This window comes from Coregonus lavaretus, assembly GCF_964263955.1.
Source record: "Coregonus lavaretus genome assembly, chromosome: 28".
NCBI classification, from domain to species: domain Eukaryota; kingdom Metazoa; phylum Chordata; class Actinopteri; order Salmoniformes; family Salmonidae; genus Coregonus; species Coregonus lavaretus.
In genome coordinates, this window is record NC_140015.1 from 31,632,600 (window position 1) to 31,656,334 (window position 23,735).

Consider the following 23,735-nt stretch of genomic DNA (forward strand, 5'->3'; position numbering starts at 1 on the left):
GTCACTCAGTATAGAAACGTATGGGATTTTAAGTTCAAGTTGACGTCGACTGTGTGTGTTTGTGGAACTATATGCGCCTGCCTAGCCATTATATGTACCCGCATTTTAGTTGTTAGTCCACTGAGAATTTTGAGCTCAATGAAGAGTAAATTATTCTTCAAAGGATTCAATGGTAGTAGAAGCAGGCTACACTTTAAGTGACATTTTGTACAATGAAAATGTAAGTATGGTGGATTTTAAGAAATCAGATGACTCCAACCACATTTACACACTTTTCTGACCCTCTGCTAAAAGATAGGGAATAGTTTGAGGGGGGATATAATGTATATGTTATGAATGGATCAAATAATATTCCAGAGACTTGTATCAGATCACACAGTTATTTATTGTAAATGCTTGAAAAGTCAACAATGAGAATAAACAGTTCCATCCATGGTTCAAGGAAGGAGTCAGAGGTGCACTGCATGGCTGTTAATAACATACTGCAATCTGTAGGCATAATAGTGTTTAACATAAAAATATAATCATAATTTAAAGGAAAAAAGCTATTTTGAAAACAGGAAAATAAAACAAGTCGAGGAAGAAGCATATACGGTCATGATAATGTTGTAGTCTTTTGTCTTTCAGAGTAAGTGAATGACGGATGTCATTATTAACGGCTTTGATAATACTAGATATACAAAAATACATGGAAAATGAATGTATTATCCTCTTGAAGTGGGTCTGTTTCATGCAATGCTGAACAAACCATTCAAAACAGATAAACCAAAGAAAAGAAACAGGTTAATAAATTAATAGCAATTGAAACCCGTGCACGAAACCCTTGACCTTTTCAACATTAAAAATGGCTTTGACTTTGCAGCTCTTCCTGTAGGCTCACTGTTGAGGTGTTACAGAGCTGAATGCTTTATTCACTGGCAAGCTTTGTTCGCGCCGTAATCTGGTTGGGTATTTCTCTAAGTACCCGAGCAATATATATATTTATATATACACACACATCTATAAACAAATGTTTTCAGTCCCTTTTGTAGTGAGTTGTATACGGTGCCTTCTTTGCTTTCTCTGGCTCTGGGGGTCAAACCAGCTAGCTAATACTGACCTGTGAAAAAAGGCCGGGTTCTACACAGATTTAAAAACAACCAGCAACTACTACTGTCTGACCGGGAGAAGAAAAAAACCCAAGACTAGACCAGATCACACGATACCAGAATGCCTGCAGTAGATTGATTACATGGTGTTCAATACACACAATTTGAGTTTGTGGATACTTTTTTTCAAAGAAAAACTAAAAAACTAACAAAAAAACAGAGTTTGCAAAAGATGACTAGTTTCAAATATATAAAATCCATCTATGATTTCTCGGTTTGTTCCCTCTCCGGTAAGGTGGATGTGGGATCAGGGCTGGTTCAGATGGGCTGGAAGTTCCGTTTCATTCAGTTGTCGGGGAAGGGGGGCAGAAGATTGTGGGATGTTGGAGGTCGTGTTTTCTTTCAAGGAGGGGCTGAGGGGTCAAAGGGCAGAGACCTGTGGGGGGTCAGGGGTCATATCATGCATCCTGTGTCTGTCTTGATCATCGCTGTTTGAGGATAGCTCTGTACATGGCGAAGCCCAAGACTGCAAACACGGTGGCCCCCACGCTTGCCCTTAGCCAAAACGTAGAGCTCTTCAGGTCTGCCTGAGCCATGTGCCTGAGAGAGAGAGAGAGAGTTGGAGAAGGAGAGAGAGACAGAAAGAGTCAGAAAGAGAGACAATACAGCCTCGTTTCCAGATCACATGGGAATACGTTGACAAATGACAAACAAGTCATGTTATCTGAGCTTCCTAAACAAATCTCTACATAAACAGAGGAACAGTTAAACTGTTAGATAGTACCTCAGTAGTAGTACAGATACAACCTCTTTACATGATATACTGTCTACTGAAAATGAGCTAGTCTGTGACTGCCTGGTTAAACATGAAATACTGTCTTCTGAAAATGAGTTTGTCTGTGATAGCTTGGTTGAAGGAGAGGGAGGGAGGCACCCTAGAAGTGCAGAGGTAAGCAGAAAGCTTTAACAACTTATAAATTGCCAAACACAATCGCTTGTGCTCACACACACACAGTACTCAACAACCCATTAATCTTCACAGTGACACCTGACAGACTCCCACAGCAGCAGAAACCCATTCAAGCAGGTTTAGTAGGAAGAGAGTCCTTTAGATATAGACAACTGCCATCCTGCTTAACCTAGACATGTACCTCAGAGGAAGATCAATACCTTCCTCCCACCGGCATACTGCCCAACAAAGCTTCTTCAGCAAGCAGCCATACCCAAACCTGACCAACCAGCTACTAGTATGACTAAGAACATTGACCGGTACCTTCAAAACTAATGATAGATACCCATTAAAAAAGGTAGTCAGTGAGTTACAACAGGGACACTGGGTGAAAACATTACATTACATTTTAGTCATTTAGCAGACGCTCTTATCCAGAGCGACTTACAGTTAGTGAGTGCATACATTTTCATACTGGCCCCCCGTGGGAAACGAACCCACAACCCTGGCGTTGCAAGCACCATGCTCTACCAACTGAGCTACACGGGGCCCCACTGTGTAACTTCAAACCAAACAGATCAAAGGCTGTTGTTTATGAGGCTAAAGTACGTAGATGTGTAGCCCTGATATGGCTGTACCCTTCATTATAATCTCGTCTTCATATAATACTGGAGGCTACAGCAATCTCCTCCCCCAACAGTGCTTGCCGTTGCCACATCAACGTCCACCATACCTGTATCTACCCAGCCAGTAACAAACAGCTGTCCCTTAGCCCCCAGTCTGTCAGCCTGTCTCATGCTGTGTTTTACCTGGCCTGAGGCCCATTGGGCTGGACAGAAGACTCCATGTAGATAGACTCCTCTACATTACTGATGGCGTGAACCTGCTGGATCAGACTGCACTCCTCGTCATCCAACAGATAGGCTCCCACATCATGTAACCTTGTACACACACACGCACGCACACAGTAGGGCCGTTCAACGCCAACCCCACACACACCGGGCCATGACACCACCGCAGAACACACCCCACACCACACCTTGCAACCTCTCGGTCAAACACACCACACTGTGGCCAAAAACCTTGTCCAATGCGATAGCTGAGTGGGAAAAATATGCCAGCCGAATAAATTACAGGCTTCAATCTTGAGACTCATAGGGATACATGGTTAGAAAATACTGTATATTCAGCTTGCTCTCCGAATTTGTTGAAATAGGCTACTTTGAGTCATTAGATTAGATATTTTCTATATATGGGGTAAACCGAAAACAGCGAAGATTCAAACCAATTAGGTGTTAAATACTATAGTATCTCAGCTAGTCAATGTGGTGTGGCATAACCGCCTTCAATAACTTCTGTTTTAGTGGCATGCCATTTCTGGTGCGTTAATTCTCTTCTCCCAAGGTTAAACAGGCATTGACAAAGGAGTTAGCATGTAACACAACAGTGTTATAAAAGGCATGCCTGGGCCCCCAGAAGCCATTGTAAACTCACTAGGAACCATTGTAAACCTCCCAAACCATACCAATACATACAGTAACTTACACTGCCACAAAACACACACTACTTTATAAGCATATACAAACACAATGAAATGTCAACCCTGCAATGGTGAGCCCCCACGAGCCATCCAAACCCTGCACATCATAAACCGCACACACTCAAACCCCAAGCACTAGCCTAGTTCCCATACTTCCCAACGCTCAAACAGACTGCTGATTTGAGTGGCGCCTATGCATAGCCATCCATAGGGGGCGGTGTCAAGCTGAAGACTAAGGCAAGCCTATTGGAAGGTTAGACAGACAGCGTCTAGCCAGACAGACAGCATCTATACAGACAGACAGCGTCTACACAGACAGACAGCGTCTACACAGACAGACAGCGTCTAGCCAGACAGACAGCGTCTAGCCAGACAGACAGCGTCTAGCCAGACAGACAGCGTCTAGCCAGACAGACAGCGTCTAGCCAGACAGACAGCGTCTAGCCAGACAGACAGCGTCTAGCCAGACAGACAGCATCTACACAGACAGACAGCATCTACACAGACAGACAGCATCTACACAGACAGACAGCATCTACACAGACAGACAGCATCTACACAGACAGACAGCATCTACACAGACAGACAGCATCTACACAGACAGTGCATGCAACTAACAAGAGGTAAACACATGCAACAGGAACAGAAAGAGGGGCAGCCAAAAACATGTGTAGGAACACCTATAGGATGAAAACAATAACAAAACACGACAACGGAAACACAATTAAATTAAATGTGATCGATACAGTGCAAAATCACTTTGTAATGAATGGAAGAAAATCATTTGTCATACAAATTAAAACGTTTGTTAGTAAAAAAAAGTTTCAACCACAAGAGAACCAGGATTGTAAATGTGTCCATGCATTAGGTTGTGTAGTGATAACACTAGGGCTGTAGTAGGAGCCAAGATTGAGAGTTAACTTGTGCACTCACTAACTGTAAGTCGCTCTGGATAAGAGCGTCTGCTAAATGACTCAAATGTAAATGAAAACTTAGGACCTAACATAGGACCTTATATATAGGCTAACTTTATCTTGTGGGTGTAAACTTAAGGTGTGAGAATCACTTCACATACAATCAAACCTCCAAACTGAAAACATCATAGAAATCAAATCATGCACATCTTTGGCGGTCGAAACAGTTCAATGTCAAAGAGTACTCAAAAATATTGACATTTATAACATGCAATTTGAACCAAATATCAACATCTACTTTGGTACAGAGGAGAACAACCAGCCATCCTACCCAAGCTGCCTTCTAGGAGGCTTTCAGTTTCACCAACAGCTTCAGTGGGGCCAAATGTAACCAAAACAGAGAGATCTGCAAGGTGGCGTTCCTCCCTCACGCACTATGCACATTAGTCTTTAGTACAGATTTACAGTTTGCATATCCACTTCACATGATAGAAACACCATTCTTAAACGAAAGGGCCATGTTGGCTTCAACATCCACTTGTATGCTTAACTCTCGAAAGATTAATGACTTGCCAAGCAACTTACTTTTTTTAAATCTTAAAGATCCATGCATTAGTTACTTCATGATAGACCGCACCCTGTTGCTACAGCAGGGTCATCTACCCACAACCCATCTCCAACTAGACACGTTAACAGACCGCACACATGCATCTTCACTTCAGACTGGCTCAAATGGAACGCAACACGACCACACCACACGGTTACCTCCCTGGCTAGCACCACAGGTGTTAGATGATGGTGCAGTGTGGCAGATAATTGGGTAAGGCGCTGCGTCACGGAGGTGAGAGCGGTGTGGGAGTGCTGCGTGAGGCTGGAGCAGAGACGAGGAAGACACCATCACAATCACATTACAACTAGGCCACCTTACAGCAGACCTATAGTATCATGTTACCTTAGCCCAGGAGTTCCCAAACTTTTTCACTCAGCACCATGTCTATTTCTATGGGCACTAGCACTGTTCATGACACGAACTGTTCACACCCCTCGTTGGTGGAGAGAATTTTGCAAGTTTAAAGCTTATTTCCTGCAATTCTACACATTTTGTCATTTCTGGGGGGGATTATAGATGGATGGTGTCGGTATCATTTGATTTTCATTCATTTTGGAGTAGAAGGTCCTTTTAAAAAGTCACCAGAACTGACCTTCTCACAGTTCTTCAAAAACAAAACTCCCCGGTATGAGTATTTGGAATACAGTCTTATAAACCCACCCATCCAGTCATATGAAATGCAATGGAGACGCACAATCAGGCCTAGAGATCGAAATAAGAACTCAGAATGTCTAAAAATGTCCAGTTTTCCGTTGTGGATATGCAGTGTAAACCTGACTATGAGGAAGCATTGAGGGAGAAGAGGAGAAAAACCTTCACCCAGGTTAGAAAGCTAGGGTCCCACCTCCCACCTCAGGGGCGTCAGAGGGGGAGAGAGAAAGAGAGGGGACAGGCAGTATATGCAGTATGGACCTGTTCAGAACAACACTGTAGAATTTGGCCTTTATAGTTCTCAATAGCTGGGACCGGAGGATGTTCTGACAGATGCAGAAGGTGCACCTGTTGCAGGTACACATGCAGCGGAGCTTGGCGTGGCTGAGGAGACAATCACAACACACACAGGCACGCACACATAAACACACACAAAGACGAAGTCAGATCCACATTCGTACACGTTTCCATGGAAACATCACCATGGGATGGCGGAACCCTGAAAGACAGACCCTGTTCTAGCACCAGATGGGGGCTTGAGCTTTGGGTGACTGAGTTATGAACAATAACTCCATCACTAACAAAAGGCAAAGAATATTCATTACTTTACTAAGTATATTAATACAGAGAAAGTGGTAAGTACTAAGTACATTATGAAAGTTAGGTGTCTTGAGGAAACATTATTTGCAGTACATGGCATTTTTAAGTGTGGCTAATGTTGGCCTCTTCCTCAACTTAAAAAAAAAGGATCTTGAAGAAAACAAAATAAGATGTCCTCTGTAATAACATCCACCTCTCATGAGGGGTAATCCCACTATCATCCTTCGGGAGAAGAGGGGAAAAGCCACAGAGAATGAAGGACAGAGTGGCAAAGAGAAGAGAAAGATGAGGGTAATTCAATAAAAACAAACTGCTAACCCGTCTCAGAATCTCCAGATTGACCATTACAAATACATGGAACTAAACCATTATAATATTCCCTGTTGGCCTGAGTTATACAGCATGAGTCACTCTGACCTACAGTATATCTGCAGCCGGAGACTGAGTCACAACCCATTTCGCACTGTACTGAAATAGTATATTCCAAATACCCAATGAATGCAGAATACTAGTAGTGCCCTAACTACATAAAGAACTGTTCACTATCAAGAGAGTTGTCTGAAACAGATGAAGTACTGTAGTGTATAGAGCAGAATCTGCTGATTATTTCTGTAAAATGGTTTCCTCCCAGAGTCCAGTCAGAGCTAGGGCCTGGATTCTTAGCTATAGGCCTCTATGCCTTGGGAAAGCCAATGGTTTTAACATTAGACAACTGGAGTTCTTCCCCATAAAGCTGAGATTTAAGGCTCAATTAAATAGACATTAATCTAATCCAATTGCTAATCTCCTAATTAAGTAGCAGACTAACTCTGCCTCTCATAAGACTGTCAACAAGTCAATAACACCCTTACAGTACAGCTGACTGGGTAGACTTCCTTCAAGGCCAAAGGATTTGCAGTGGATTACCTTCGTTTTGGGACTTCAAATGGACTAGTCATTATCTTACAATTAAACTTACCGTACCACAACACATTGACAGTGGCCAAGAGTAAGGACCTGAAATACAACGGCACCTAAAATATCTCACTCTCTCAGGGGTGTCTGGAGACATCATACAGGACGTAACATGAGGTCACATAGGGCTGGATGGAGGAAAAGACGATGGGGCGATGGGTGAAGTCAGAGGTGGTCTCTGAGGGGCTATACTCACGGGTACATGGCCATGGTGGTGAGTTTGGTGTAGAGGTCTTTGTTGGGGGCGTCCACCGTGTTGCAGGTCCAGGGTTGGGGCGGGTGCAGCTTGTGCTTGCGGCAGAAGTCCAGCGGGGTCAGGCTGTGGTGCTGGCGCGCCTCGTGCAGGTCCGACTTGGAGGCGATCATCATGCACGGCGTCTTGCTGTCCATGAAGTATTGCTGTCATAGGTCAAACGGTTAAAGTTCAGAGGTTAGTTATGAGAACAAGACTAGATAAGGATGGTTGATATTAAAACATTTTGGTAAACAGTTGCAGAAGGTGAAAAGCTGAAAGCGGAGAAGTCCCTCTTTATTCCAGTGTAGTGAATGAAGGATCAGGGCCCATATTCACAAAGCGTCTCAAGAGAGTGCTGATCTAGCATCAGTTTTGCCTTTTAGATCCTAATGAATAGGATTATATGGACAAGGGGGACCTGATCCAAGATCAGCCCTCCTACTGTAGAAACATGTTGTGAATACCGGCCCAGGACTAAACTAAGGACTGATGGATTTGATACATTAGGTAGTGTACACACCTTGTAGACCTTGGCGCAGTACTCAAAGGAGCGTGGGTTGTTGACGTCATACACCAGGCAGACCACGTCACACGCCAGGTCTTCCTCTGAGAGGAAGTCAAAGTCTGGCATCACCTCATGAAGCTACAGGGAGAGAAAAGAGGAGAGAAGTGGGGAGAAGAGAAGGGAGGTGTGAAGCAGGGAGAAGAGAAGGGAGGTGTGAAGATGGGGGAGAAGAGAAGGGAGGTGTGAAGTGGGGGAGAAGAGAAGGGAGGTGTGAAGAGGGGGAGAAGAGAAGAGAGGTGTGAAGAGGGGGAGAAGAGAAGGGAGGTGTGAAGAGGGGGAGAAGAGGAGTGGGGAGAGGGGTGAAGAGGAGTGGGGAGAGGGGGAGAAGAGGAGTGGGGAGAGGGGTGAAGAGGAGTGGGGAGAGGGGGAGAAGAGGAGTGGGGAGAGGGGGTGAAGAGGAGTGGGGAGAGGGGGAGAAGAGAAGTGGGGAGAGGGGGAGAAGAGGAGTGGGGAGAGGGGTGAAGAGGAGTGGGGAGAGGGGGAGAAGAGGAGTGGGGAGAGGGGGAGAAGAGGAGTGGGGAGAGGGGGAGAAGAGGAGTGGGGAGAGGGGTGAAGAGGAGTGGGGAGAGGGGGAGAAGAGGAGTGGGGAGAGGGGGAGAAGAGGAGTGGGGAGAGGGGGAGAAGAGGAGTGGGGAGAGGGGGAGAAGAGGAGTGGGGAGAGGGGGTGAAGAGGAGTGGGGAGAGGGGGAGAAGAGAAGTGGGGAGAGGGGGAGAAGAGGAGTGGGGAGAGGGGTGAAGAGGAGTGGGGAGAGGGGGAGAAGAGGAGTGGGGAGAGGGGGAGAAGAGGAGTGGGGAGAGGGGGAGAAGAGGAGTGGGGAGAGGGGTGAAGAGGAGTGGGGAGAGGGGGAGAAGAGGAGTGGGGAGAGGGGTGAAGAGGAGTGGGGAGAGGGGGAGAAGAGGAGTGGGGAGAGGGGGAGAAGAGGAGTGGGGAGAGGGGGAGAAGAGGAGTGGGGAGAGGGGGAGAAGAGGAGTGGGGAGAGGGGGAGAAGAGGAGTGGGGAGAGGGGGAGAAGAGGAGTGGGGAGAGGGGGAGAAGAGGAGTGGGGAGAGGGGTGAAGAGGAGTGGGGAGAGGGGGAGAAGAGGAGTGGGGAGAGGGGTGAAGAGGAGTGGGGAGAGGGGGAGAAGAGGAGTGGGGAGAGGGGTGAAGAGGAGTGGGGAGAGGGGGAGAAGAGGAGTGGGGAGAGGGGTGAAGAGGAGTGGGGAGAGGGGGAGAAGAGAAGTGGGGAGAGGGGGAGAAGAGGAGTGGGGAGAGGGGGAGAAGAGGAGTGGGGAGAGGGGTGAAGAGGAGTGGGGAGAGGGGGAGAAGAGGAGTGGGGAGAGGGGGTGAAGAGGAGTGGGGAGAGGGGGTGAAGAGGAGTGGGGAGAGGGGTGAAGAGGAGTGGGGAGAGGGGTGAAGAGGAGTGGGGAGAGGGGGTGAAGAGGAGTGGGGAGAGGGGTGAAGAGGGAAAATGAGAAGAGGAAATAGTTGAGACTGTTTAATGTCAACGTTTCAGCAGAAAGGCCTTTCTCAAGACCATTCTTGTTCTATAGTATGTAACCCTATAGGTGATTAACATTCACTGTGTAGCACTGAACATATTATTTTCCAGAACATATGAGGGGAAAACACTAAGGATTTACTGCTAGACAGCTGGTCACACATAAAACACAGTATTATGGATTATACAACTGGATTATAATCCATCTCCTAGGGTTTTAATCTGGTTACCGGGCAGAAAGCATGATACTGGGAGAGAGATGCACAGCCTCACCAGTAAGTACTTCTCCTGGCCGTAGACATACGTGGTGTTGATGGAGTAGAATGATTTATGGTCTTCTCTGATCTTCCTCTGTTTCTGTTGAGTAACGCAGAAAAAGACACATTCACGACTCCAAATTGATACAACAGTAGGTTTTATTCCTTTCTGCTAAATAGTTAAGTTTGTATAATAATAATAGTTAGTTAGTTTACCATGTCTGAAAAGAGTTGGGTAAAACAGTAACAGACTGCCAGTGTTACCCAGGCTACTTAAGAGTGGCTATGAAACAGAAATGTGTGCTTAGCAGGTAGCAGTGAGCGTTCAATGGAAGAGCCAGGGTCATGTTCATTAGGCACCAAATGGGGAAAAAAATACCATTAAACAGGGAGGGAGTACCTGAATTTGTCCAATAAGAAACAACAATTTTTCATTTTGCGTTGCAAAACGTTTTGCTGCGGTGTGCCATAATGAATACACCCCAGGTGTCTGGTAGTTCCAGGGACTCACCAGCAGGTTGCGACCCAGGAAGGCCTGCAGGAAGCTGGTCTTGCCACTCCCCCTGGCTCCCAGAATGTTGCAGCGGAACACGCTGCGCTGCGTCTGCTTCTTCTGCAGGTCGATGCGCTTGTTACGGGTCACTGAGAGACAGGTCAGGAATAAAGGATACGAGATATACAGATGCATGAGCGTGCAAACACACACACACACGTAACTCTACTGACTGTAGATTTATAGTAACTCACCACTAATTAGGTTTCAAATGTGCAAACAGAGGCCACAATAATTCACACCAACAAACGACACAAGCACATAAACCTAGTCATGCACGCGCACATTACCTGTGATGGCTGCTGCCTGGGACTCCTGCTCACAGATTATTGAGTAGCCAAGGTAGCCCATGTACTCCAAGCAGCGCTGCACATCCAGGTACGTCGTTAACCTGGCCAATCAGACAATTGAAAGCCTATTAGTGTGTGTCTGTCTGTGTTTTGTTACAAATCTACGGTAGCATTTAAAAGTGAAAAAGTTTGAGTTTCAGCAAAGCGCTGTATAACTGCATTACCAAATCATTAAAGTTAGACAGATAGAGAGGCAACAGGAAGTACAGGTATGCTGGCCGAACTCACGTCCACTGTGACAGGTATCCCTGGTAGGTGATCCAGCCCTGGTCGTTGGTACACACTGTGTTGTTGACGTCGGGACCCCAGGGCATGTAAGGAAACACTTTGAACAAGTCCTTTACCTCATCTGGAGACAAGGCACAGTCTCTGTCCTGAAACACACACACTAGGGTTAGGACCACTGTTCTAATAATATGATAGCTTTGTGTAGGGTTGCAATATTCCGGTAACTTTCCCAAAAGCCGGCTGGAGGATTCCCTCCCTGCTTATTCCCTCCTGATTCCAGGAAACTAGCTCCTGGGATTTCGGGAAAACCTGTGAATGTTTGTCTGTGTGAGGCAGAAGGTAAGACAACAGTAGGAGGAGTCACGTCATCCTAGACTTACTTTGTCGTGCTTGTCGAAGACACTCTGGAGGAAGAGGTACGCGTTGTGGTTGAGCTCGGTGGTGCAGTCAGCAGGTATTTTTAGCCTGGCACGGAAAACAGAACATTCCGGATTAATCTCATTAAAAGTGCTATGGCTAAACTGGCATTGTTCAAAAGGCTCACCCTGGGAAAGAACTAGTGCTACTTGCAAGTCATAACAAGTCGCGTAAGATGCACCCACAGACAACTTGAGAGTTCAGTAGGTTTTATCATGGTTAACATCTTTGACACAGTGTAAAGATAGTGAGAGCCTGCAGAGCAGATGTCCTTTATCTGCTATTGACTGAAACTGAATTGGGGCCAGAGAGTCATTGTTATGCTTGTCCACCCTTAAATAAAACAGGTGTATATTTCCCTCTTTCTGCCCAGAGGTAAGAGTTGCCCATACGTACGGCAGGGTCGTGTTCTTTAGGCACGAAATGGAAGAAAGCGCTCAAAGTTATTACTATCTACACTTGTCCAATAAGAACAGGTTGTTTTTGTTTTCCGCTGCAAAGCGTTTTACTACGATGTGCCCTAATGAGCATGACCCTGGTCCACTCACAGGGGGAACAGGTATTCCTGGTGAAGCTCCAAGTCGTCGTCGTAACCGAACCTCCGCAGCACCGTCCAGGTGGTCTCGTGACGCCCCCTCTGGATGAAAAGCGTGTGCAGGAACAAGAAGCCTAGTGGCCAATCAGGATGAAGAATGGACACAAGTCAGAGATACACCCAGACACAACATTAGAGATGGACACAGTACACTGGTAAAGGGTTATTAAAGATGTTATTCATGCATGACCTTCAGTGAAGGTTACAGAAGAGAGAACAAGGGAGAGTGGGCAGAGAATAGAGAGAGATTGAATGAGAGATATGCAGAGAGAATAGAGAGAGAGAGATTGAATGAGAGAGATGCAGAGAGAATAGAGAGAGATTGAATGAGAGAGATGTAGAGAGAATAGAGAGAGAGAGATTGAATGAGAGAGATGCAGAGAGAATAGAGAGAGAGATTGAATGAGAGAGATGCAGAGAGAATAGAGAGAGAGATTGAATGAGAGAGAAGAGAGAGAGAGCGAGTGAGTGACTGAGTGAGAGAAGGAATGAAGGGAAAGCATACAGAGTGGTCAGCCTCACCTTTGAGCGTGAGTCCGTTGTCCTCGACTCCTTCCGTCATGTTCTTCCTCACCACGTTCTTGACATCCTCTAAGGCCTGGGGCGCCAGGGGCATGTTGAAACACGTCCTCTACCACAGACACACACAACACACCATGTGTCACCCACACAGAACGACTATATCCACACAGAACTACTATATTCCACACAGAACTACTATATCCACCCAGAACGACTATACCCACACATAACGACTATACCCACACATAACGACTATACCCACACAGAACGACTATATCCACACAGAACGACTATATCCACACAGAACGACTATATCCACACAGAACGACTATGTCCACACAGAACGACTATATCCACACAGAACGACTATATCCACACAGAACGACTATATCCACACAGAACGACTATATCCACACAGAACAACTATACCCACACAGAACTACTATACCCACACATAACGACTATATCCACACAGAACTACTATATCCACACAGAACGACTATATCCACACATAACGACTATACCCACACAGAACTACTATACCCACACAGAACGACTATATCCACACAGAACTACTATATCCACACAGAACTACTATACCCACACAGAACTACTATATCCACACAGAACGACTATACCCACACCCACACAGAACTACTATATCCACACAGAACTACTATACCCACACAGAACTACTATATCCACACATAACGACTATATCCACACAGAATGACTATATCCACACAGAATGACTATATCCACACAGAATGACTATATCCACACAGAACGACTATATCCACACAGAACTACTATATTCCACACAGAACGACTATACCCACACATAACGACTATACCCACACATAACGACTATACCCACACATAACGACTATACCCACACAGAACGACTATACCCACACAGAACGACTATACCCACACAGAACGACTATATCCACACAGAACGACTATATCCACACAGAACGACTATATCCACACAGAACGACTATATCCACACAGAACGACTATATCCACACAGAACGACTATATCCACACAGAACGACTATATCCACACAGAACTACTATACCCACACAGAACTACTATACCCACACATAACAACTATATCCACACAGAACTACTATACCCACACATAACGACTATATCCACACAGAACTACTATACCCACACATAACGACTATATCCACACAGAACTACTATACCCACACATAACGACTATATCCACACAGAACTACTATATTCCACACAGAACTACTATATCCACACATAACAACTATACCCACACATAACGACTATACCCACACAGAACGACTATACCCACACAGAACGACTATACCCACACAGAACGACTATATCCACACAGAACGACTATATCCACACAGAACGACTATATCCACACAGAACGACTATATCCACACAGAACTACTATACCCACACATAACGACTATATCCACACAGAACGACTATATCCACACAGAATGACTATATCCACACAGAATGACTATACTCACACAGAACTACTATACTCACACAGAACTACTATATCAACACAGAACGAGAGTGAAAAATGAAAGCCTGCACACGGCACAATGCTGCTTCCAAGTGCTTTAATTGGACCTGCACTCAACAATAAATCACTCAACACACATCACCTAAACATATGCCTGGTGAGACCAAAACAGACAAGAACCAGTCTATTCTAACATATCTGACACAGCTACTAATGTATTGTGGTTCGTGCTATATGAAGTCACAAGGAGATATGTATTCAGCTTTGCACCATTTACTAGAGGAAAAAGATGCTCTGAAAGGGTTTCTAAATCAACTACCGTTACTTCTTGAAACCTGCCCTGTCTGCAGGCTACCGGTGAACCCACTAATAACCTATCCCTCCCTCTCTCTTCCACTCCAGTTAAAATAAACTGCCATTGGAAAACGAAGTAAATCAGGTTCTTTCACGTCGGCCAGCTCAAGCACACAAGTCTGCAGCTAGAGCCAAGAAAGGTTTTCCCACAAGGTTCTCTTTTCCCACAGTGAAACTCCTACCTGGAAGAAGTTGAGTTCTTTGTCGTTGAGGATGCCATCATTGTCCAGGTCCGACACTTTGAAGATGCGAGTTAGAGCCTTGATGCAAGACAGCTTCATCTGAAAAAACACAAAGTACACATTTGAAATATGTATAAGATTTTTGGAGAGATAAAAAGTAGATGTTGCCTGTGTACCCATGGTAGGACCAGGAAACTTTCCTGAATGCGTAACCTGACCAAGAAAAACTCTGGATCCTAGCTTTTGGCTCAAAGTTTTTCCTGATCAGGCTACATATTTAGGGACAACTCTAGGCCCCTAGCTACCCTCTGCCCTCCTCACCTCCTTCTCCTCTGGGCAGTACAGGGGTCCTGTAGGGTGGAGCACTGCCTTCTGGGCATAGTAGAACAGCTCTGAGATGTTCTTCAGGTTTTTGGCAGAGCACTGAGAAACACAAACATACAGTAACCTCAAAACCAGCTGGAACAATCCACTGAGAAACAGAAACATACAGTAACCTCAAAACCAGCTGGAACAATCCACTGAGAAACACAAACATACAGTAACCTCAAAACCAGCTGGAACAATCCACTGAGAAACACAAACATACAGTAACCTCAAAACCAGCTGGAACAATCCACTGAGAAACAGAAACATACAGTAACCTCAAAACCAGCTGGAACAATCCACGGAGAAACAGAAACATACAGTAACCTCAAAACCAGCTGGAACAATCCACGGAGAAACAGAAACATACAGTAACCTCAAAACCAGCTGGAACAATCCACGGAGAAACAGAAACATACAGTAACCTCAAAACCAGCTGGAACAATCCACGGAGAAACAGAAACATACAGTAACCTCAAAACCAGCTGGAACAATCCACTGAGAAACAGAAACATACAGTAACCTCAAAACCAGCTGGAACAATCCACGGAGAAACAGAAACATACAGTAACCTCAAAACCAGCTGGAACAATCCACGGAGAAACAGAAACATACAGTAACCTCAAAACCAGCTGGAACAATCCACGGAGAAACAGACACCTGCCGTGGTCTAACAACCATGTATTGGTAAGGAGACAGGACACCATTATGTTCACTTTAGTAACATCTTTACAAAGCTAAAACCAATTGTGTTACAGAGCATTATGGGTACAGTAGGACATCAGCCGCCACTGTTGTACTGTGTAAACCATGTGTAAACAACAAATAAAGCTGACTTATTAATCACCTATCCCACTCTTCTTGAACTACTTCGTTATACACATCAATTGGTTCTCAATAAGCTTGAGTTGTTGCATTTAGGTGCATTGTAGATTTATGGTGCTTCAGTGAAAAAACACTCAAGCCAGCAAAACCAACCTCTTAGTGGTCTAAATGAGGTCATGGAAAGCAGAATGTCATCTCTCAATATGAAACTAGGGTCCAGAAACAGCCAGGCTATAAAATCCAGTGGCATTGCCATGACAAGGTGCTAATTCCACACAGGGGGAAAGAGAGTATACAGATGTTAACTATGTAGAGACTGAACAGTGTTGCACCACGTACAAGTAACCATTAACCTTGTGCAGTACAACTGCATAATGGATCCCGACCAGGTTGTCACTAACACGTCTGACTTTCTGTGTGTTTGCCTTCAAACACATCTCCAATGATATCTCTGTACGTGTGTTCCAACACGTCGTTCCCTCCACCTCTACTCCTTTTATCCTGTAACTAATCTAGCCAGAGAGGACATGGTATGACTTGGCTGTCACATGAGACCAATGGAAGAGTAATGTATCCAACGACTTTCCTCAATGATAGAAGTGCGTCTCAGCACACAGTGCACACACTTACTCTGTAAGTCTGTAGAAAAGACACAGAGGGGTCATGTTCATTAGGCACCAAATAAAACAAAACTGACTGAAAAGGGCTAATTTACTATGTGGACTTGGCCAATAAGAAACACATATTTGTATTTTACGTTGCAAAATCTTTTATGTTGTGTGCCATAATGAATACTGCCCGGGTCTCTGCATTAGAAAAAAAGGCTCATTTACCAGCCATCAGATTCATTCTAACTGGAGTCAGGAGTTAGCTGAAACATTAGGAGTCTCCCAGCCCAGGGCTAGCAGACAACCAACATCACAAGGTCAATGCATCAATTTGATTTTTTATGGAGTTTTCAGCTGTTTGGATTTCAGAACCGGGATAGAATATGAAACCATTGGTGATCAAAGTTCTGTAGGCCATTCATCAGGTGATCAGAGACCCTTGAAATACATTTCTAGAGGTTTTATACCATTTTGATTGAGCCTCAACTCAAGTGTAACACAACAACTTTCATTAGCCTAGCTATATGGTCATTCTCAATGTACTCTTGCTAGGCACTTGTCAGTTTAGCCCCAAAATGGAAGCGTTAAACAGAGTCACCAGTCAGTGTTCTCTTACCTCCACGCAGGTCTCGATGTCAGAGTACTGGTTCATGATGGGCAGGATGGTCTCCATGCTGCTGTGTTCTACCAGATCTGACTTATTCCCCACCAGGATCAGTGGTACCCTGCAACAACATCATATATGATCTTATATAATATATGCCATTCATTCCAAAGGACGGGTGAATTTAATTGGCATTACCAATGGAGGAGGAAGGCATAGTTAGGGCTCTGAGAGAACAATCATGAGAATATCACACAATGGAATATTTTGTCCTCAGGGTTTCCAGCCTCTGCTCCACCAAATAGATGGTCAGTGTCACCTAATTGATCAAACCTTCAAGCTATGTCATACTAAACTCTAACAGTAATCCAGGCAGACTTAGCCTTGACACCGGATCCTATTAAATAAATCCAGGCTCAATCCAAGGCAATGTTAGGCAATGTCTGGCTGTCTGCCGGAAAACACAAAGCAGAATAAACTCTATGGTCCTTTAAAACCTACTGTATGTAAAATATTGTGTTCTATATGGAAAAGAAACATAAGGCTACCAACATTAGGACTGTTTTCCTCAGGAAATGTAGTCTGCTTCATGTTTTGTTTCCTTGCCACGATACCTCAGAGTATTGCAATATTGGTATCGTGACAACCCTAAAACCAATGTTGTCTGGCTGTCTGCCGCTATACAAACTGACTCAACATACTGTATAATGGTACATTAAATCAATGACAGGAGACAGAGGGGGCTGCAATTACATTTACAGCTAAGAGGTGACAACAACAGTGTCCATGACCACCTGCTTCCCCTATGGAAAACCGATCCATCGTATCGCACTGTCTTACATTATATAGCCATTAGTCATTCAGTCACCTTTCCTCCATTATCACACAGAGATGGAGTAGGTTACTCAAACAGGTACGCAGTAGTGTACTTTCCCTTGTCATTGTCTATGACATAACTGGTCCATATAGCAGTCTGGCCTTATAATGAATGGCATGTTACTGAGATGACTAGACACCTGTTTCAATCTACTAAGTGAAATATGGCAAAGCTGTCAACAACTACACCACCACTTTTACTGTTGGGGCAGTCTTTTCCAAAGCCACTGGGGATTTAGTAGCAGACTGTATACAGTACCCCCACTGTCCCTGACCCCAAGAGGAGAGACACACCCATGCAGACACCACGTGCACACTGCATACACACCCTTCGCACACACCTGCTATCCTTGTCCGTCCTGTCATTTATGAGGGGAATCCAATGGCTTGTCACCTAGGAGAGAGAAAACACATCAAACCCTGCTACAGCTGCAAGGCCAAGACTCAGAACACAGGCCTGCCCTGCACTCTCTTTAATTCAATGTGGCCGACATGGTGAACAGAGTTAACAATGGGCGGGCAGTGGCTGTTACTAAATCAGGACATCTGAATGTCAGTTATTCTTTGTCTTAGGGAATGCTTGGTTTATAAACTGACCTTCTCAATGGACTTCTTGTTGTTGACTGAGTAAACTATGCAAATAACATTTGCCTGTAAAAAATAGAAAATGTTATTCTACTTTGGTAGGGATACATTTTTACTTTTTGGGGATAATACAAGGTTAAAATGGTATCCAACCAACCTTTGATATTTCTTGATACAACTGCTCGTCTGACTGTTCTGCTTCTACACACACAAGACAACAGAGCAACAACATCAAAAGACAGTATGATATTGCCTTGCCAATCTGACACGTCTCCTACTCCAATGTCTTAAGTACGGTCAGTAAATCCATTCAAATATCTGAATTCATAGAACAGTTTCCAGCCATAACATGCATTGACTGAATCACAGGTCTGAACAATAATAGTCTGTCTGTATGGGCAGTCTAGTAACACTGAACAGTTTTCAGTGTTTGACATTCAGTATTGATTGATGTTCAGGCTGTATGGTCTGTGGTGCTACCTGAGTAGTCCACTATGTGTGTGGGGACTCTCTCTGGCGTTACATCTGCCGGGATGGTGATCTCCTCCGCTCGAAGGGGAACGTCGTCAGGGAACTCCTCGCTGACCAGTGACATGATCAGAGACGTCTTCCCCACTTTGGCTGTGGAGACGAGAGGACAAGTGTGAGTCAGACAGAAGCATCAGTGTGTGATTGCAATCAGGATAGCCTGGTTCCAGATCTGTTTGTGCGGTCTTGCCAACTGCTACAATCATTGTCATGTGACAATGACAGTGACCGTAGGAGTTGGCGAGACAGCACAAACAGATCTGGAACCAGGCTACAATGAGGATATACTCCCTGTGATGGAGATTATCTCTCACAGGGAGACATCATCAATTGAGCTTTAGAGTCACCTCTCAACATTGTACCATGCAATGTGCAGGTTTCAAGTTTTAATGTCACGTGCACAATACAGTGAAATGCCTTACTTAAAAGCTCTCTAAACCCAACAATGCAGTCATCAGCATCAATATAGAACTAAAAATAACATAAGGTAGAGCGAAAACACGAGAAATATAAATAATAAGAACATGAGAAGTAAGTAAGCTATATACAGGGTCAGTTCCAGTACCATATTTACAATGTGCAGGGATACTGGAGTGATAGAGGTAGATATGTATAGGAGTAAGGTGACTAGGCATCAGGATATATGATAAACAGAGTAGCAACAGCGTATATGATGAATGTATGTGAGTGTGTGTGTGTAGTCAGTATAAATGTGTGTGCATGCTATGTGTGTGTGAGCAAATGAAGTGTGTGTGTGTAGTGTCAGTGTGCGTGAGTGTGTAGAGTCCTGTGAGAGTGCATAGAGACAGAGTCAACTCAGATAGTCCATGAGGCCATTTTGTTAGCTATTTAGCAGTCGTATGGCTTAGGGAAAGAAGCTCTTCAGGAGCCTGTTGGTGTCAGACTTGATGCAACGGTACCGCTTGCCGTGCGGATGTAGAGAGAACAGTCTATGGCTTGAGTGGCTGGAATCTGCACGTGACATTAAAACTTGAAACCTGCACATTGCATGGTACAATGTGGAGTCTTTAACAATTTTCTGGACCATCCTTTCACACCGTCTGATATAGAGGTCCTGGATGCCAGTGATGTACTGGGCTGTCCGCACCACCCTCTGTAGTGCCATGCGATCGAGGGCGGTGCTGTTGCCAAGCAGTGATGCAGCCAGTCAAGATGCTCTCAATGGTGCAGTTGTATAACTTTTTGAAGATTTGCCCATGCTAAACCTTTCCAGCCTCCTGAGGGGGAAGAGGTTGCGCCTTCTTCACAACTGTGCGTGTGTACGCCATTTTAAGTCCTTAGTGATTTGGACACCGAAGAACATGAAGCTCTCGACCCGCTCCATTGCAGCCCCGGCGATGTGGATGGGGGCTGCAGTGGATGCCCCCCCCCCCCCGCCAGGTCACTGACCTCCTCCCTGTCTCATCGTCGCCGGTGATCAGGCCTACCACTGTCAGCAAACTTGATGTCGTTGGAGTTGTGCGTGGCCACGCAGTCGTGGGTGAACAGGGAGTACAGGAGGGGACTAAGTACACAAGCCTGTGGGGCCCCCGTGTTGAGGGTCAGCGTGGCAGAGGTGATGTTGCCTACCCTTACCACCTGGGGGCAGCCCGTCAGGAAGTCCAGGATCCAGTTGCAGAGGGAAGTGTTCAGTCCCAGGGTCCTAAGCTTGGTGACGAGTTTGGAGGGGACAATTGTGCTGAACGCTGAGCTGTAGTCAATGAACAGCATTCTCACATAGGTATGTATTCCTCTTATTTAGGTTGGTGAGGGCAGTGTAGAGTGCAATTGAGACTGTGTCGTCTATGGATCTGCCTACATTACAGACTGTTAGACTGATGTGTTGAGTTACTGATGTGTGAAGATAAGAGCAGCTGGCAAGCATGAACAGGGACTAGTTAAGTGTTGGAGTGTCTTATTGAATTCCATGACTTGATTGAATCCAGCACCACAGCGCACAGCCAGGGGACAGAGGACTGCAGATACAGCACAGAGAGGTGCAGTTCAGATACATTTTAACATGCATCCTTTTATCATACCATAACCATTGATCGAACACCAATGGAGGGATGGGCCTAATCAAGCTTGGTTCAATTTGCCTGCAGTAGCTTTCACCTATATCATGTGTCAGATCAGTGAATGGGATCCTGCTTCAAGGACAGTAGGACAGTTCATCAAATTCAAGAACAGCGGCAGCCTCTGCAGGTGCATGGAAAGGACTTGTATCCATGGACACTTGAGCTGCGTTTACACAGTCTGGCAGCCCAATTATGATCCTTTTACACTACTACTTGGTCTTTTGCCCAATCAGATCTGCTCTTTTGCCAGTAATTGGGAAAAATATCAGTATTGGGCTGCCTGTGTAAAATGCATCATTGGTTGCTGTGTGATATCACCAATGTTAGCATACACACGTACGGGTTTTGGCAGCCCTCTCAAGAGACCTGTCAGCAACGCCAAAGAGAATGTGTCTTTGTAGGTCAGCCAGCCATAAACAGATGTGAGTGTGTGAGAGAAGAACACTTGATAATTTCCCCCCTAATTCACAAGTTCCTTTAAAGGTCTCAGTTCTATCACATACTACCCACGTTCCCACAAAATGTGATCATTGACAATAGTGGCTCTCAAAACAAATATAAATGGCTCTCAAAACAAATGGAATAGCTTAAAGATTGATGCATTGTGGATATGGGAGAAGATGAATGAAATATGGCCCGAATTTGCAAAGTGCACTAGATGTGGCTATGGGGACTGGCGAGAAGTGTATTGTGGAGGCCAAAAGCTGCAAAGTGGCCAAATGGCTAACATATACGGAACTGAGCTGAACCTGATTTCTACTGGTTCCATGGAATGGAATGTCAAGCTGACACTGTGCAAGAGGACAGATCGATAGTGCAAAGCGCATTCAAGGTTGAGTGAGTGTTCTATTGATATGATCCTAACCTACATTACTAGTTAGCTAGTTAAATGCTGTGGCTAGAAGTTACACCAAACACACTTTAAATAACTACAGCTACTGTGTGCTTATTACTAATTGAACAAACCAACAGTCTTTATGTAAATGTCTTTATTAACTAACCAATCATATTTGACTGCGGCATTTGCTAGTTAACTAGGTATTTTGTTAAACGTTTTCACAATGTCACATTGAATCAGTTCGATGCAATGTTATCCTTCGTTGTGCGGTCATTCAAGTACAAAACACAACCTAGTTGTAAATTCATCTATACAGCGTATTTTGAGTCTTTATTTAATGTATTCCGAGTTACGCTAGCTAGCATGCTAGCTAATTACAGTAGGCATCAAGCGCCAGCTACATTTAATAAATCAGCCACTTACGTTCCCCGACGAGTAATATCCTCACGTCCTTCCTCATATTTGCAACTGTTTTTTTATATTCACAAATCAATAAAGTCTTTGTTCTTTCATAAATATCATCTATTCGTTCAGATGCCGCCCTACAGCAGTTAATCTATTGCCAGGCCTGCGCAGTCTGAACTGCGCTGTCAAACTGTGGTCGCTCTTTCTTTGTAGGACAAAACGGACGGAGGAATTTCTCCGTTATTTCATGAGCTTTCCTCCCGTTTTTTGTACAATTGAAGTACCGTGCTTAACAGCGATACACACTTGTAAATTACATAATTGTTTAAAACGCTATATTCCTTTATTTTCGCCACTTTCATGACATTTTGCACTAAATATTTCAGACGCACGCCTCCTCCGGCTGACCTCCAATACCCGGCAACTACGGCAAGCAGTAGCAGACAAACGCTGTCGAAACATAATAGACAACACATCTGCTACCCTCTAGCGCCCATGTGGTGACGTTGACTTGGAATTTTTATTCTTCTTCTATGGGGTTTAACGGCGGTTGGCATACAATGTTAATGGTGCAATACCGCCACCAGCTGGACGGGGTATTGAATAAGAAACACACACAAAACATTTCGGGAAAGAGGGAAAACCTCCGTTTCCGCTATATTCCGTCCAACCCAGTCACCTGCGCGCAGATTTTCCTGCTGACTGTCTCCTTTCCAAATAAGACCTGACTTGGAATTAAAATGTAGTGGCTTGATTTGATTGTATTGTGAGATGATGGAGGAGGCAAGGATGCCATACCATTTGTTTAAGAAAAGGGCTAAAAATATACCCTTCTAATACATACAGTTGGTATTATATATTATCACAGTTTATATTAGAGATCACAGTTGGTATTAGATACTATCACAGTTGATATTGTAGATGCAATTTTATACCATGTATGCACACACACACGCGTTTACTTTCTCATAGCGACAGAATTGACCTGGCTTCACACATAAAACAACTACACACGGGACACACAGCTCTTTCTGCCATTTAATACGAAAGATTTGAGAACAACAATTTCACCTTCCATGCCAGGAAGGCATGTAGTATTTGTCCATAATTTGTGGTGAGACATTACTGCCCAAATTCGTTTTTCAACAATTCCAGTAGAACTATGGCAGTCGTCAAGTATCTGCGTTGTACATAAACCCACAGTCCTAGACATTGTCCTCCAAGGAGTCATATATTTAGGGTCCTGCTGTCAGTAAGGGGATACATTCTATTCAGTGATACTGGAAGTTCTCTTATATACTGAACAAAAATATAAATGCAACATGTAAAGTGTTGGTCCCATGTTTCATGAGCTGATATTTTCCAGATGCACAAAAAGCTTATTTATCTCAATTTTTGTGCACAAATTTGTTTACATCCCTGTAGTGAAAATGTCTCCTTTGCCAAGATAATCCATC

The 23,735-nt window shown here is 44.5% G+C and overlaps 1 protein-coding gene across 3 annotated transcripts; it reads right to left on the reverse strand.

Moving 5' to 3' along the window:
- Nucleotides 1-367: 367 nt before the first annotated feature.
- On the reverse strand, nt 368-22,690 carry LOC311103948 (mitochondrial Rho GTPase 1-A-like). 3 transcript variants are annotated; one of them, XM_084145586.1, is made up of 20 exons: nt 22,297-22,427; nt 18,910-19,050; nt 18,587-18,630; nt 18,442-18,495; nt 18,186-18,238; nt 16,981-17,089; nt 14,887-14,988; nt 14,566-14,664; nt 12,507-12,615; nt 11,938-12,058; nt 11,353-11,437; nt 10,973-11,118; nt 10,685-10,785; nt 10,353-10,483; nt 9,858-9,941; nt 8,062-8,184; nt 7,503-7,705; nt 5,946-6,136; nt 2,847-2,961; nt 374-1,688 (listed from the first exon to the last, which is right to left on the reverse strand). In XM_084145586.1, exons 1-20 carry the CDS (start codon nt 22,331-22,333, stop codon nt 1,571-1,573), a joined length of 2,166 nt encoding a protein of 721 aa, XP_084001712.1. In that variant the 5' UTR covers nt 22,334-22,427; the 3' UTR covers nt 374-1,570. The 3 variants fall into 3 exon arrangements, with proteins under 3 accessions (XP_084001711.1, XP_084001712.1, XP_084001710.1); XM_084145585.1 differs by lacking the exons at nt 2,847-2,961; nt 5,946-6,136 and having other exon boundaries at nt 368-1,688; nt 22,297-22,690; XM_084145584.1 differs by lacking the exons at nt 374-1,688; nt 2,847-2,961 and having other exon boundaries at nt 5,847-6,136.
- Between the last annotated feature and the right edge of the window lie 1,045 nt (nt 22,691-23,735).